This window comes from Elephantulus edwardii, unplaced genomic scaffold (assembly GCF_000299155.1).
Source record: "Elephantulus edwardii isolate Elephantulus edwardi_28Jun2011 unplaced genomic scaffold, EleEdw1.0 scaffold00035, whole genome shotgun sequence".
In the NCBI taxonomy this organism is placed as follows: domain Eukaryota; kingdom Metazoa; phylum Chordata; class Mammalia; order Macroscelidea; family Macroscelididae; genus Elephantulus; species Elephantulus edwardii.
The window spans coordinates 12592176-12607296 of record NW_006399785.1 but is presented as its reverse complement, the minus strand read 5'-3'; the positions used below and the strand labels follow the sequence as shown (position 1 = coordinate 12607296).

At 45.4% G+C, this 15121-nt stretch overlaps 1 protein-coding gene across 1 annotated transcript in view; it reads left to right on the top strand.

The window, feature by feature from the left end:
- CC2D2A (coiled-coil and C2 domain containing 2A) overlaps window positions 1-15121 on the top strand; it is a 158430-nt gene that overhangs the window by 18035 nt on the left and 125274 nt on the right. The window contains exons 4-7 of the mRNA XM_006884539.1: window positions 860-948; window positions 1983-2084; window positions 7516-7617; window positions 10411-10599. Of these exons, the coding sequence (XP_006884601.1) occupies window positions 860-948; window positions 1983-2084; window positions 7516-7617; window positions 10411-10599 (482 nt within the window). The remainder of the gene's footprint in view (window positions 1-859; window positions 949-1982; window positions 2085-7515; window positions 7618-10410; window positions 10600-15121) is intronic.

Genomic DNA, 15121 nt, shown 5'->3' with positions numbered 1-15121 from the left:
AGGTTTCACATTAGCACGATTAAATGTTCTGGGATTCCCATTCTTCTCAGAGTCAGCCACAGTTTGTTATGATCCACACAGTCAAACGTCTTTGCATAATCAATGAAACACAGATAAACATTCTTTCTGAAGGGATTTGGCAGATGTGAAGGGGTATCCTGGTGGAGAGTGGAGCTCGGAAATAAGTGAGTCAAGGCACTGGGCTAAGGGTGGGGTCAACACTGTAACTAAGTGTAAACTCCACAATGAGGGATTTATCTTTCACTGCTCCACAAATTGCTTGTCTGTCAGATATTCCTCTAAATCTGAACATTCCGATTAAGACAGACTAGGAAGAAGGATTGGTCATCCACTTCTGAAATAGCAGGCCTCTGAAAACCCTATGCACAACAGAACACACGTAGACTAACAGAAAGGGCAACCTAGGTAGAACTTTCAAGTATGGAAATACAAAGGAAGAGTAACAGTTGTAAGCAGACACTAGTGATTGGGACATGGCATGTGAGAACCATGAATGTAGGAAAATTAAAAATTGTTAAGAATGAAATGGTCTGCAGTTAGGGACCTCTAAATTATTGAGGTGTAATGATGTCAGTTTGAGGACTATAGGTGTGTCAGATTCAAGCCATGGTCTCTCTGATCACTTCTATGCATTTGAGAGCTGGACAATGAATAAGGATGACAGAAGAAGTACTGATGCCTTTAAGCTGTGATGTTGAAGAAGAGAACCAAACATCCCATGGACAACCAAGAGAACAGAGATATGTCTTAGAGAAATCAACTGTCTTTGTGTTCTTACCTGACTCTTCCTTCCTTCAAAAATGGCCTTTTGTAAAGTGGTTTGTCTTTATTTTGTTAGGCTTGCCGCCAATTCCTGCAGCTTCCAGAACGGGCTTTGCAGAATTTTCCATGAGGGAGCGCATGAGGGAGAAGTTACAAGCCGCACGGGTAAGGGCCACCAGGGTGGGTATTTTTTCTTTAAATATATTTTTATTGGTCTGCATATAATCATTCATTTACATTGTCTTTCATTCATGTACATTGTGTTTTAGGCAATCTTTCATTTACATTGTAATCTATCTGCATACCTTGGCTTTTATACAATCTTCATTTACATCATGTTTCATTCATATACATTGTGCTATATACATTGCATTTTATTTCAAGAATTACTATGGATCTATGCCTCGTATCCTCCTGACTTTTCAAGTCCCTATCAAGTCTATCCTGTTCCCTCACCCATCTGCCCACACACCTCTGCTATCCTAAGGATTTCCCCACTTGCCCTTTCTCTGCCCCTTTTCCCTTTTCCTTCTGAACTTTCATGCACATCTTGCTTAATTAATCCACCTATTTTCACAACAGTGGTCTAATGCAGTATTTGTCCCTGTACGTCTGAGGTATTTCACCCAGCCTAATGCTCTCTCGACTCTCCCATGTCATACAGTATTTAATGAAACTGTTGTTCTTTTTTAATTCTTTTTATTGGTTTGCTTACAAGGTTTGTATACATTGTGTTTCACACTATTCTTCAGTCACATTGTATTTCATACAATCATCAAGCACAGAGTTGCACAGTTTGGAGGGTGGAGGGAGGAGAGGGAAAAAAGGGGAAGGATCCAGGAGAAAAGAGGGTAATGATGGGCAAGGGCCAATGGTGATTACTTTTATAAATTGTTGGTCTTCTTGATGAGGGCTGGCGGGCGTTCTGAGTCTGTTCCTCCTGCTGTTTGCTGCAGGCCGCACAGATCTGGGTATCACGGGTGCGTTCTCCATGTTCAAACAGTAATGCTGCATCTCACATGGGTACGGAGCTGCAGAATGTTTTGCAAAACAAATTTACCTGTCCCCAACCCTTTAAGAAGAGCATTGTGTCCTATTTAAACTATTATTTTCTTCTGAGACCGTGATGATTTTGTGGCTTGGATGACATTTGGAGCAGTGATTTTTGTCTCTTTCTTCTTATTTCTTTAAACTCATAGTCCAAAGCAGAAAGTGCCCTGCTGCAGGAAGTTCCCACGCCGCGGCCCAGGCGCTTACAGAGTCCCGCTGTTAAAGAATTGGAGACGGGGTTTGGCATGGAGGTGAGAAGAAGGGGCACCCTCATCTTTGTGTTTGTCCAAAGCCAGTGGAGACAAACACTATATAAGACGATTATTGTAAACCAGTAAGAGGGTACAAGGAGGGGAGGGGGAAGCATAGGGGTGAGGATGGTGGGGTGCTTAACCAAAGGGTCGCACAGTTGAATGGGTGGAGGGAGGGGTGGGTAAAGGAAAGGGGAACGATCGGGTATGAAAAACAAAATATACAAGCTTTGTAAGTAAGCCAGTACTAAAAAAAGAAATTAAAAAAAAAAAAAAAAACACCAGTGAAGCAGAATAAAAACATTCCAAGGAAGGTCTAGACTAAAGCTATGCACAGGAGGTATTCCATGTTTAACAATTACAATAAAAAGGCTGGGGGTTGTGAATTTTTTTCCAACTTAATGCCAACTCCTCGTGACCCCATATGTGACAAGTGGCCTGCTCCACGGTATATTGTTGGCTGTAGTCTTTATAGAAGCACATCACTAGGTATTTATCACACAGCACTTCTCCTCAACTTTAAAAACCTTGTCGAGTTGGAACAGACTCCCAGATGACCCTCCAGAGGGCCCCAGGAGGCTGTAAACCCCCCGGGAGGAAACTGCCCATCTTTTCCCCAACGAGCTGCTGGTGGATTTGAACCGCCAGAGGAACAACCATTGTGTTAGCTGCACAGCTCTTCAAGGGCTACACCGCTGGGGTGCCCTGGGGTATGGCTGGAGGGGTTCAGTTAGCCTGTAGGTTAGTTAACCACGGCCAGCCAGTTCACAGCAGCCCAAGAGTGGAGTGCAGAGCTGTCCTGCAGTCACTGAGGCTGTAAATCTCAACAGCAGCAGAGTGCCTCATGGTTCTACACAGCGGCTAAGGAATCCAAGCACCCGGCGTTTTAGTTAGCGGGTCAGTAATGCAATGCTTACTCTAGTGTGTCAGTTACCGCTGTTATGTGCCATCAAGTTGACTACAACTCGTAGTGACCTTATGACCAATAGCCCTGAACTCTGCCCTGCCGTGAGCCATTCTCACCATCTCTGTCACTCTTGAGCCCATTGCCACAGTCACTGAATCAATCCACCTCATAGAGGGTCTTCCTCTCCTGCACCGTCCCTCTACCCTCCCAAACATGGCATCCCTCACCAAGGACTGGTCCCTCCTTGCAACATGCCCAAAGTATGTCAGACGGAGCTTCAGAATCCTTGCCTCCAAGGAGCATCCTGGCGTCACCCTCTCCAGGACAGACCTCTTTGTTCTCTGAACAGTCCATAGTATGTTCAATACTCTTCTCCAGCACCACGGCTCAAAGGCGTCGATGCTTCTGCCATTCTTTATTACTGTCCAACACTCAGATGCATAGCAAGCAAATGAGAAGACCATGGCCTGGATTAGGGGCACCGTAGTTTCTGGACTGACATCATTGCTCTTTAGCACTCAGTGTTAGTAGTCAGGAGCAAAATATTTACACCTGCTGTTGTTATGGTGGTGGTGTTGTTGTTTGCCACTGAGTCGGAAGCAAGCCATAGTTGACACCCTTCAGCGGGTTTTCAGAGACAGTAAATTGCACAGGAGGGGACTGCCCATCCTTCTCCCATGGGGCAGCTGCTGGTTTGAACTTTGTGCCTTTGGGATTACAGCACAGCATCTCACCACTAGGTATCAATAATGATGATAGCTACAACCAAAAGGCAACATCCTGATAGATGAAGAAAAGATTGAAGTTCCCAAGGACTTCATTTTACTTAAATTCCCAATCAACACACACGGAAGCAGCAGTCGAGAAAATCAAACAAAGGATGGGTGGCACTGGGCACACCTGCTGTCACGGACCACTTAAAAATGCTAACCAGTAAAGACATCACTTTAAAGTCTAAGGTATGCTTGATCCAAGCCATATTTTCCATTGCTTCCTAAGAATGTGAAATTTGGCCCATGAGTAAAGACTGAAAAAGAAGGCCTTTCAATTGTGGGGCAGAGAAGACGACTCAATGGGCCTTGGGATGCAAAAGGGACAAGTCTTTGTTGGAAGAAGTACAGAGAGTTCTCCTTAGGAGCAAAACCCGTGAGGCTTTGTTCACCTAGTTCAGGCATGCTGTCCGGAGGGGCCTTGGAAGGGGCCAGCACGCTTGGAGAGGCAGAGGGTCAGTGAAGGAGCGCACGGTCCTCAATGACATGGATTGGCACAGTGACTGCAACAATGATACATGACGAGAAAAAGACCGTGCAGAATCTGCCGAAGTGTCCATCGCTTGTATACAGGGGCACTGGGTCAAGACCAACAGTGCCAAACAGCAACTCCGTACCAGCAGCTTAGCCAAGACCTTGTCCCATGCTGTTCCGTTTCATTATTACACCAACAACTCTATAAGGCAAGTCCTGTTATTTGCATTAATATTTGACAGGTAGAGAAACTGAGGTTCAGAGTGACTATGTCCTTCAGTCACAGAATATATATGGCATCGTTGAGATTTGATCCTACCAGGTCTTATCTTCTTCCCAGGTTTGTTTCACTGGATCCAAGTATATTCCAGAAAGCGAAGGGAGAAGAGGGCAGTAGGAAGGTTGGATTGGATTGTGGGAACTTTGAGTGTCGCACTCAGAAGGCTTTATCGTTTCATTTTCATTTTGGTGAAAATGCATCAGACAACACACTTACTCGTTCATTGATCTCTCCACAGGCAATCCTATGGTAGTGCTAACTTTCTTCCCCTTGTGCCAATATGTTCAACATCTCCACCCATTTCACCACCAGTTATTCAGACTCAGCCCCTAACCCTCTCATCTATACTTGTGAGTTTCAGTTGACTATTTAATCTCATGCAGATAATTCTTTAAAAGAGTACAAAGCTTGTGGAGAATATTCTTTCCTAAACCTATACTTGGACCAAGAGGCAGTCGTCAGATCAGAGCAAGGAAACACTGCATGGTTAAAAATTGGGAAGGGCGTACGCCAGGGCTGCGTCCTGTCTCCATACCTTTTCAACCTGTATGCAGAACAGATTATCCTGGAGGTTGGGCTCTATGAGGAGAAATGCAGCCTCAGGATTGGTGGAAGATCTATCAACAATCTGCGTTTTGTAGATGACACAACCCTGCTTGCTGACACTGAGGAGGACCTGAAGCGCTTCCTGCAGAGGGTCAAGGACTGCAGCCTCCAATATGGATTGAGGCTCAATGTCAAGAAGACAAAGATTCTCACCACTGGGCCAACTGGCAGCATCAGGATGGATGGCGAAGAGATTGAGATTGTTCACAGCTTTAGTTTGCTTGGCTCCACAGTCAACACTCTTGGCACCAGCAGCCAGGAAATTAAAAGATGTATTGCGATGGGAAAGTCTGCTGTTAGGGACCTCTCCAAAGTACTGAAGAACAGTGGTGTCTCTCTGAAGACTAAGGTGTGTCTGATACAGGCCATGGTCTTTGCAATCACTTGTTATGCATCAGAGAATTGGACAATGACTAAGGAGGATAGAAGAAAAATTGATGCCTTTGAGCTGTGGTGCTAGAGAACAGTATTGAGAGGACCATGGACTGCTAAGAAAACAAACAGATTCATCCTGGAAAGGGTCAAACCAGGCGGCTCCTTGGAGGCAAGGATTCTGAGGCTCCGTCTAACATACTTTGGACACGTTATAAGGAGGGGCAGGTCACTGGAAAGGGACATCATACTAGGGAAGGTGGAGTGACAGCGCAGGAGGGGAAGGCCCTCTATGAGATGGATTGATTCAGTGACTGGGGTAATCAGGAGATGGTGTGATTGGCACGGGACAGAGCAGAGTTCAGGGCTGTTGTACAAAGGGTCGCTATGAGTCGCAAGTGACTCGATGGCACATAACAACAACAACAATTTACTAAATAGTTTAAAGATAACTTCAGGACATAGTTTCAGTTCATGATTTGATGACTTATTTTCTTAGAGCAAGAGACTCTGGGCTTCTTTTCTCAATAGATACAATGGGTTTGGATTCTGTAAAAATTTTAAATCTTGTTCCTCATTTCACCCCCTGTTGATCAGCATTCCTCTACTGATTCCTTCATCAAAATGTCCAGTAATCACACTTGGTCATTCCGGCCTCATGGCCAAGAAGGCAGTTAGACGTGCAGTCCTGTTCCTTCACCACAATGTTCCACAAATCATGGACAGTTACTTACAGCAGATGGGGAAGTGGTCTGATTTTAGTTTGATCCTGAGATGTTGCCATCCACTCAGAGAAGAAAGACCTGACTCTGGAGAAATACATTGAAGAAGCATTTCTACTGTGGTGTTCTGACACCTTGAGAATGTTTTTTACCTTTGTTTTTGAAGAGAAAGCTGAATGAGAAGAGGCATGACTCCTGGAGAAAATTCCACAGTTCAGGAAGCTAGAGGAAGAGAGAAAGCCAGTAAAACCTGGGATTTAGCAGAAGGGTAGTTGAAGGGCAGGGACAGAGGAGTAGGAGGAGGAGGAAGGGAAAAGACAGCATGTGACCACTGGGCCACCAAGGCTCCTTCATGTAATGTTGTTGTTGTTGTTGTTGTTGTTGTTGTTGTTGTTGTTGTTGTTAGAAGCTGTCTAATTGACTACTCAGAAGGACCCTAGGAAACAGATGGACCCCTTCCTGTCTTATGCCATCCCATGATCTCCAAACCTAATCCCATTGTTGGAATGAGGGTGTCAGTCCATCTCCTTGAGAGTCTTCCTCTCCTTTGTGGACCCTCTGCTTTTCCCAGAGTGATGTCTTTTTCCAAGCACCATCACCTCCTGTGACATCAAGTTCCACTGTCTTTGCCTGGAAAGGACGCACTAGTAGCACTTCCTCTCAGACAGACGTGTTTGCTCCTTCATCAGGCCACAGTGTATTCAATTCTGTTCCACAAAACTGTTCAAAGGCATCGATTCTTCCCATGGCCTTCCTCATCCTGTCCTTCCTCATCTTGTCCTTGTCCTGTCTAATTTCCACGTACTTTAAAGCAACTGGAAATACTAAGCAATCAATATTTGATTGCTGAACCTGAAAAGTAATTGATGCATTTGAGTTGTGGTGCTGGAGAAGAGTACTAACATACCATGGACTGCCAAGAGATCAAACTAGTATATCCTAGTGAGGGTGAAACCAGGCTGCTCTTTGGAGGCAAGGATTATGAAGCTTCATCTCACATACTTTGGGCATGTGGCTAGGAGGGACCAATCCCTGGAGAAGGGCATCATACTTGGAAGGGTGGAGGGACAATGAAGAAGAGGAGGACCATAGATGAGATGGATTGACCCAATAACTGGGGTAATGGGGGTAGGTGTGTCAGAGTCAGTGAGACAGGCGAAGGACAGGGCAGGCTTCAGAGCTGTTGCACAGAGTCCCTATGAGTCGCAGACAACTCAATGGCCTATTACAACAACCACCGTTAGTAACATTCCAAGTTTCTTGATTTAAATAATTTATTCTGTTTTTCCCAATTAAACAGCCAGAGAAAGTAGCAGAAGAGACTCAGCATGAAGATGATACCCGAAGTCATTCAAGAGTAAAGTTCCGTGAGGCGGCACGGAAAATCACGTCTAAGCCTCCGGTGAGAAGCCTTTTCAATCAGGCTGGGTTTAGGTGGAAATACTGGACTGCTCTCTGATTTGGGGAAGGGGTGAGTGGATATTTGGGACATCACAGCTCTACACTCACATGTGATTAATTATGACCAAAAGAAAGTACCAACTCAAGAAGGATCAAAACCAAGAAAAAGAGTCATTTAAAATGTCTTTAATTTCTTTATTTGAGTGATGTTTTATGAAGCATACTGCTTTCTCATACAGTCTCCCACAGACATCTTGTTCTATAACATTAAGGGCCATAGATGAATAGAATTCATGTATTACAGTGTCTGATCAACCCCTTAAGGAGATGACATAGTCCATAGGTAACTATGTTGCCAGTCAAGGCAGCTATGTCTCTCTGGTGGGTCAAATCCACCACCTGCCCAGGAGGAGAAAGATGGGCAATCTTCCTCTCAGGATTTTTTTTTCTGTTTGTATTGGTTTGCACACAAAATTTGTATACATTGTGTTTCAGACATGGACGCTGTGCTTCACACCTTCCTTCATGCACACTGTTTTATACAATCATTTGTATACATAGTGTTTTATAAAATCAGTCACCAATGGTCTATGCCTACTCTTACTTCATCCTTTCAGGTCCCCTGTGGATATTTCTCAATTCCTCCACCACCACCCCCATCCCATCCACCAAACTCTGTCCTCCCAGTGATCCCCCATCCCTTTCCTCCAAAAACCAGCTGGAGGGTCAGCTTTGAACTGGTTCTGACTTCACCGCAACAGGAATGAATGAATGAATGAATATACCTTCTTGTCTACCGACTTTCCCTTCATCCAGCTCACCCATCTACTAACATTTACCCCCCTCTTCCTCCCTTCCCAGCCCTCTTATCCTTCAAGGGCTCATTTTATCCATGTGTAAATCTTGCCTTAGCTTTTTTTTTCCCAATATGCCAAGTTCTTTATTGGTTTCATTTCTTACATTTGAAATACTCTTCAATGACATCCTTGGCCCTTGCCTTAGCTTTTTACAACATTGGTCTTAAACCATGACTCTCTTTTTGCGAAGGCTTATGTTACTCAGCATTATCTGTCCTACTTTCATCTATTTCATGAATTCTTGATCGTTTGTTAATGACGTCTAATACTTTAAAAAATTGTCATGATTTTTAATGTTACCACATTATGCATTGGTCATTATCAAAGATCATCTCAACATTGGCTTACAAAAATTAATCTACCCTTTAGCACTTTTTAAAGAATCTTTGCTAAAGCTTTTACTACTTTAAATAATGCATGTATTGCACTGTTAAAACTTATTAGACTGTAAATAATGGCTGGCTTATTCAAAAGTAAGGTATAGGTTTAGCTATGAAAGGAGACCACCATCTGCCAGCAGTACCTGTACAAGTTCATTCTCAGCCATGCCCTGTCTTCAATGTTCTCACCCTTAGGATGCTTCGAATGGGCCCTGTCCTGTGAGCAGTCAGCCGGCCAGCCTTGGACAGCCCCATCAGAGGGATTAGCAGTCAAGTCCTTGTGATGACTCACTAATCTGCAATGAACAATTGCATCTATTTTTTCTTTTCCTACCAGATCAAGTATTCTGCTTCTAGGTATGGCTGGCATCAGTCTCCTCCCCATCACACAGCACCTTCCAACAAGAATCATAGCCTGTTTCCAAATCCATAATTGCAAGCAAAGACAGGGTACTCGGGATGTAACGGAACTGTGCACTTAATTCTGTGTGCATTACTAGTCTACAGTGAACAACTGGGGCGCTCCGGCAGCCTAGCAGGTGAGGCATTGTGTTGCCAACCCAAAAGCACACAGTTCGAATCCACCAGCTGCTCCAGGAGAGAAAGGTGAACAATCTTTCCTGGTGCCGTTTACAGTCTCAGAAAACCCTCTGATGAGCTCTGAGTCTTCTAATCTGACATCACAGAGCAGCAACAACCGTGAACAACAACGCCAGCCAGCGTCATCGCGATGAGCAGAGGAAAGCTTGAGGTGGTCAAGGATTTCCTTTTACCAGGATTCACAATCAATGCCCTCAGAAGCAGCAGTCAAGAAACTGAGTGATACAGCAGCAACGCAAGTGACACACGTGCTTTTAAAGTGGCAGAGAGTAGGACTGCCAGGCTAAAAACTAAGAGGCGCCTTCTCCGTGCCATGGCATTTTTAATTGCTTCTTATGAATGTGAACACTGGACAATGAATAAAAGAAGAATGAAGAAGAAATGATGCCCTTGATTTGAGAGGTTGGCAAGAACACTGGCTATTCCATGGACTGTCTACAGAACAGATGTGTCCCGGAGGAAGTCCAGGCAGAGGGCTCTAACAAAGCAAGGATGGTGAGCTATGAGTCCTCTTACATACTCTGGACAGGTTATCAGGAGGGCCAGTCCCTGGAAAAGGACAGCCTGCTGGGAACAGCAAAGAATCATCAAGAAAAAAAAGGGGGGGGGAGAGTCTCTGTGAGATGGATTAACACAGAAACAGGCTGAGAAAGAGGCTCACACAGCAAAGCAGGACCCATCTGCATTTGCGTTCTTTAATACACAGGTCACTGGAAGTCAGAGATAAACTGATGGCATCTAACAGCAACAGTGAGCAACTAACTGCCCATGGCTCTCACATGGGTGATGAGGCCCCAGTGAAAGTGTTGGCAAGAGGCTGGCCGGTGCGCACCAGCGAGTCCACATGGACACTGCGCGCTGAGGGCTCTGGCCCCGAGTCCAGCAGCTGTCACGATGCGACAGAGCCCATTTCAATGACTGAAATTTCAAGTTGCCATTCTCTCTTCTCCTCCCTAGGTTCCCCCTGGCTTCCCCTCTGCAGAAGAGGCCTACAACTTCTTTACTTTCAACTTCGATCCCGAACCGGACGCACCAGAGGAAAAGCCAAAAGCAAAACCCAGAGACGCAGCTGGTGGAGAGGAGGAGGAACAGGAGGAGGAAGGGGAGGCAGAGGAGGCACCCGCACGAGAAGGAGCCACCAAGACGGTAACCACGTGGTGGTGATGAGGGAGGGGGTCCCTGGGGCTCAAAATTAACAAATCTTTCTTTGAAGAAGAAAAGGCAGAATGAAGTTTCCTTAGAAGCAAAAATGTCAGACTTTGTCTCCCAGACTTAGGACAGGGGATCAGGAGGCGCCAGTCCCTGGAGGAGAGCAGCAGGTGGGATCAAGGAGAGGATCAGTAAAGAGAGGAAGACCCTCCAAGAGACAGACTGGCGCAGTGACTGGCACAAGACCCCACGCACAGCAGAGATGCTGAGGACGGCACAGGACCAAAGGTGGTTTCCTCTGTCACACGTAAGAGCGCTGAGTGCAAATCAGCTCAACACCACCTCACAACAAATGGGGTGAACAGAAGTGGGAACCCTGCCAGTGGCACCACAGAACAAAGGGCCAGCCATCTGCTTCCCCAAAGCTTACAGCCAAGGAGGCTGTGGAGGCGTCTGGCTCTGCTGTAATTCACGGGGTCCACTCGACAGCCACAAATTGGCTTCTCTGTCTAAAGAGGAGAGGTAGACAGACACTGAGCAATAATGGCAATGACCGTGACACCGGAACAAGGGAAAGTGGCTGAGGACAAACCTGCCACCACCATTCAGAACGCAATCAACTGAACTGAAAGCAGGTGGGGTAAGAGGCTAAAGGCTTTCGGCAGATTGGCTTCCCCTCCTGATGTCTTCTTGCTCATTGCTGTCAAGTACAACCCAAAGCAACCCTATGAACAACGGATCTGAACCCTGCCCTCCCCTGGGCCACCTCATCATCCCTGACACACCCGCCAATTGCTGCAGTCACTGTGTCAATCCGTCTCATTCGGGGGTCTTCCTCTCTTTCACCAACCCTCTACCTTTCCAAGCCTGACATCCCTCGCAAAGAATTAGCCTTTCCTACCAACATATTCAAAGTACATGAGATGAAGCTTCGCCATCTTTGCCTCCAAGCTGTACTCTGTTTGATCAAAAATATCAATTTGTTCTTTTGACCATCCATGAGATATTCAGTACTCTCCTCCATTACCACAGCTCAAAGGCATCAGTTCTTTCTCTGTCATCCTTACTCACTGTCCAGCTCTTAGCTTCATAGCAAGTGACTGAAAAGACTACCGCTTCAATCAGGCACACCTTAGTCTGCAAAGTGACATCATTGCTCTTACATATTTTTAATAGGTCTCGAACAGACTTTTCCTAATGCCATGTCTCCTGGTCTCCTGACTGCTAAGTAAACAGAATAAACAAAATTAAATTGTGGCTGTCAAATCAGATTCATGGGGCTGTTCCATAGGGTTCACTCACAGTGGTGACTCTTTGGAAGCAGACCACCGGGCCTTTCTCTGGAGCTGCATCTGAGTGAAGTGGAACCACTAAAATTTCAGCTAGTATTATCCAGGAGGCTGGGCTCTATGAGGAAAAATGTGATGTCAGGATTGGGGGAAGATTTATCAACACTCTGCATTATTCAGATGACACAACCCTGCTTGCTGAAACTGAGGAGGACCTGAAGTGCTTGCTGCAGAGGGTCAAGGACTGCAGCCTTCAATATGGATTGAGGCTCAATGTCAAGAAGACAAAGATACTCACCACTGGACCAATTGGCAGCATCAGAATGGGTGGTGAAGAGATTGAGATTGTTCACAGCTTTAGTCTGCTTGGCTCACAATCAGCACTCTTGGCACCAGTAGCCAGGAAATCAAGAAACATATTGTGATGGGAAAGTCTGCTGTTAGGGACCTCTCCAAAGAACTGAAGAGCAATGGTTTCACTGTAGGGACTAAGGTGCGTCTCATACAGGCTATGTTCTTTGCAATCACTTGTTATGCATCAGAGAGTTGGACAATGATTAGGGAGGATAGAAGGAGAATTGATGCCTTTGAGCTGTGGTGCTAGAGAAGAGTGTTGAATATACCATTGACTGCTAAGAAAACAGATTCATCTAGGAGAGAGTTAAACCAGGACACTCCTTGGAGGCAAGGATTCTGAGGCTTCATCTGACATATTTTGGTCATGTTGTAAGGAGGGACCGGTCCTTGGAGAGGGACATCATGCTTGGTAAGGTGGAGGGACAGCACAGGAGGGGAAGGCCCTCTATGAGGTGGGTTGATTCAGTGACTGGGGTAATCGGGATGGGTGCGTCAGAGACAGTGCAATTGGCACAGGACAGAGCAGAGTTTAGGGCTGCTGTACATAGGGTCGCTATGAGTCGCAAGTGACTTGACAGCACATAACAACAACAACCCAGCACTTAACCCTCTATGCCACCAACCTCTCCTTTGAACAGTAAGCAGCCTGATTAAATCTTGCTATCTTCTCTCCTAGAAAATAAGCAAAAATAAAATTCTGTGTTGCTAGCAGAATTTTCTTGTGAGACTCTATACCATAATCGCATTCATTTCATGCCCAGACTTGGCCTCTGAAGCAAACGAGGCTCTCGCCCTCTACTACCTCGTAGGCAAACAGCTTCCTGTTCTCAATGCCACACCCAGGCGGTAACTCATCGTCCATAATTATGGATGGTATGTGTGAGACGTAAGGGAAAACGCCAGAACAGTCCGGAACATGTATGGTCGACATTTGTCTGTGCTGAACTTGGAATCTCTTCCCTGTTGAAATGCCTCCCAGGAATGTATTTCTTCCCCTTGGTCTGTGGGAATCTGGCAATAGTTTCAGCTTCTACTTCTTTCCTAGATGAAATTTACTCATCAAACAATAATTAAGTGGTTTGTAAAACAAATGCATAGATTATCTTTCCATGATTTCAGCACCTAATTCCTATTCTTAATGGCCAACTACTACTTAGATTCCTCGGTAAAGAACACTAAGTCCCACATAGGCCGTTAAATGCTGTCAGCCTCCAGGTCCTCTGGGTAAAGCGGATTCCATCCTTGGAGAATCTGACATTCTTGGCCTGCACATTTCGAGATTACTCTCTGCCCTGACAGTCATGTGGGCTCTAAACATGAAATAGCTGTGGGACCAGGAAAACAGTTAAGACTGTCAGCTTATGAGAGCAAGCCAGTGCTGGGTGTTTACCAAGGACCCCGCTAAACAGCATCTCTTGGTCTCTGGCGCTGCGTCCGGTCTTGGAGAGCATGGTACTTTGTGAGGGCTACTGTGCTGCTTTGAATCTGGGGTTGGTGAGTGACGGACTGTCCAAAGAACAAATAAATTTATCTTGGAGGAATTCGTGCCATCAGGGCGTGTGCTTACAAGGCCATGATTCACTTTGATTTGGTTTTTTTGTATGAAGTGACGTGTGGATCTTGCTTGAATTTTTTTGCAGACAGTTTTCCAATTTTGCCAGCACCATTTGTTAAAACAGTTGTAGTTTCCCCACTTAACCGATTTCATCTCCTTGTCAAAAATCAGTTGACTATAGGTGGTTGTCTTGTTGTTAAGCGGCATTGAGTCATAGGCGACTCATAGCGACCCTATAAAGGAAAGTCCTCAATGCTTGTGTGACTTTGATCCTTTCTCCAGGTTCATAGGGTTTCCAGAGGGAAGCTATTTCAGAAGTGGATGCCACTCCTGCTTCCAAGCTTGTTTTAATCAGGGAGCACCACCCAACACTGTCTGCCGTGGATAACACGCATTTGACACATCAGTGTCACAGTGTTCACCATAGGAAGATGGGCTGATTTCCGGGTTCTCAATTCCATTTCACTGATCTATGTATCTTTCATTGTACCAGTACCACAATGTCTTGACCACCACAGCAGTGTATATAATATAAGAGAAAGCTAGAGAAAATAAATAAGCTCATAACTTGCTACCAAAAAAAAAAAAGAGGCAAGGATGACAAAACTGCATCTCCTGTACTGTGGACGTGTTCTCCTAAGGGGCTAAAGAACATGGACAAAGACCTCGTGCTCACAAAAGGAGAGGGTCAGTGAAAGTGGGCACCCCCTCACTGAGATGGGCGGACACGTAGTGACCACAACAGGAGGCTTGCACACGCTGGAGACTGTGACTATGGACAGTCAGATGGACCCCACGCAAAAGAGAACAAATCACTACTGATCTTGCCACACACATACACGATCGCCCTGCACGATTCCCACTGCTGCAGTCGCTGCATCAATATATCTCCTTAACGGTCTTCGTTTCTGCTAAACATCTACTGTGCCATCATTGAGATCTGATGGCCTTGTGGTAAGGAGCTGCGCTGCCATCTCAAAGGCATGTGGTTCGAATCCACCAGCTGCAACCTGGGAGAACGATGGGCAGTCTCCTCCCACGTGATTTATCACCTGTGGAAACAGGAGGGTCAGCTATGTGTCCACTCAGACGCAACAGTGCATTGCAACAGCGATGACCATACGGAGCATGATGTCCTTCTCCAGGGACTGGCCCCTTCGATTACCTGCCCACAAATGTGAGATAGTTAGAGCCTATGTTAAGTTTGAAGGTTTGACATAATTCATTCTTTTTCTGTGTGGATGACTGAGCTCAACCTGATTCTCTCACATTATTTTTAATTATTTTTTTAAGCCCATTCTCTTTTATTTTTTTTTTT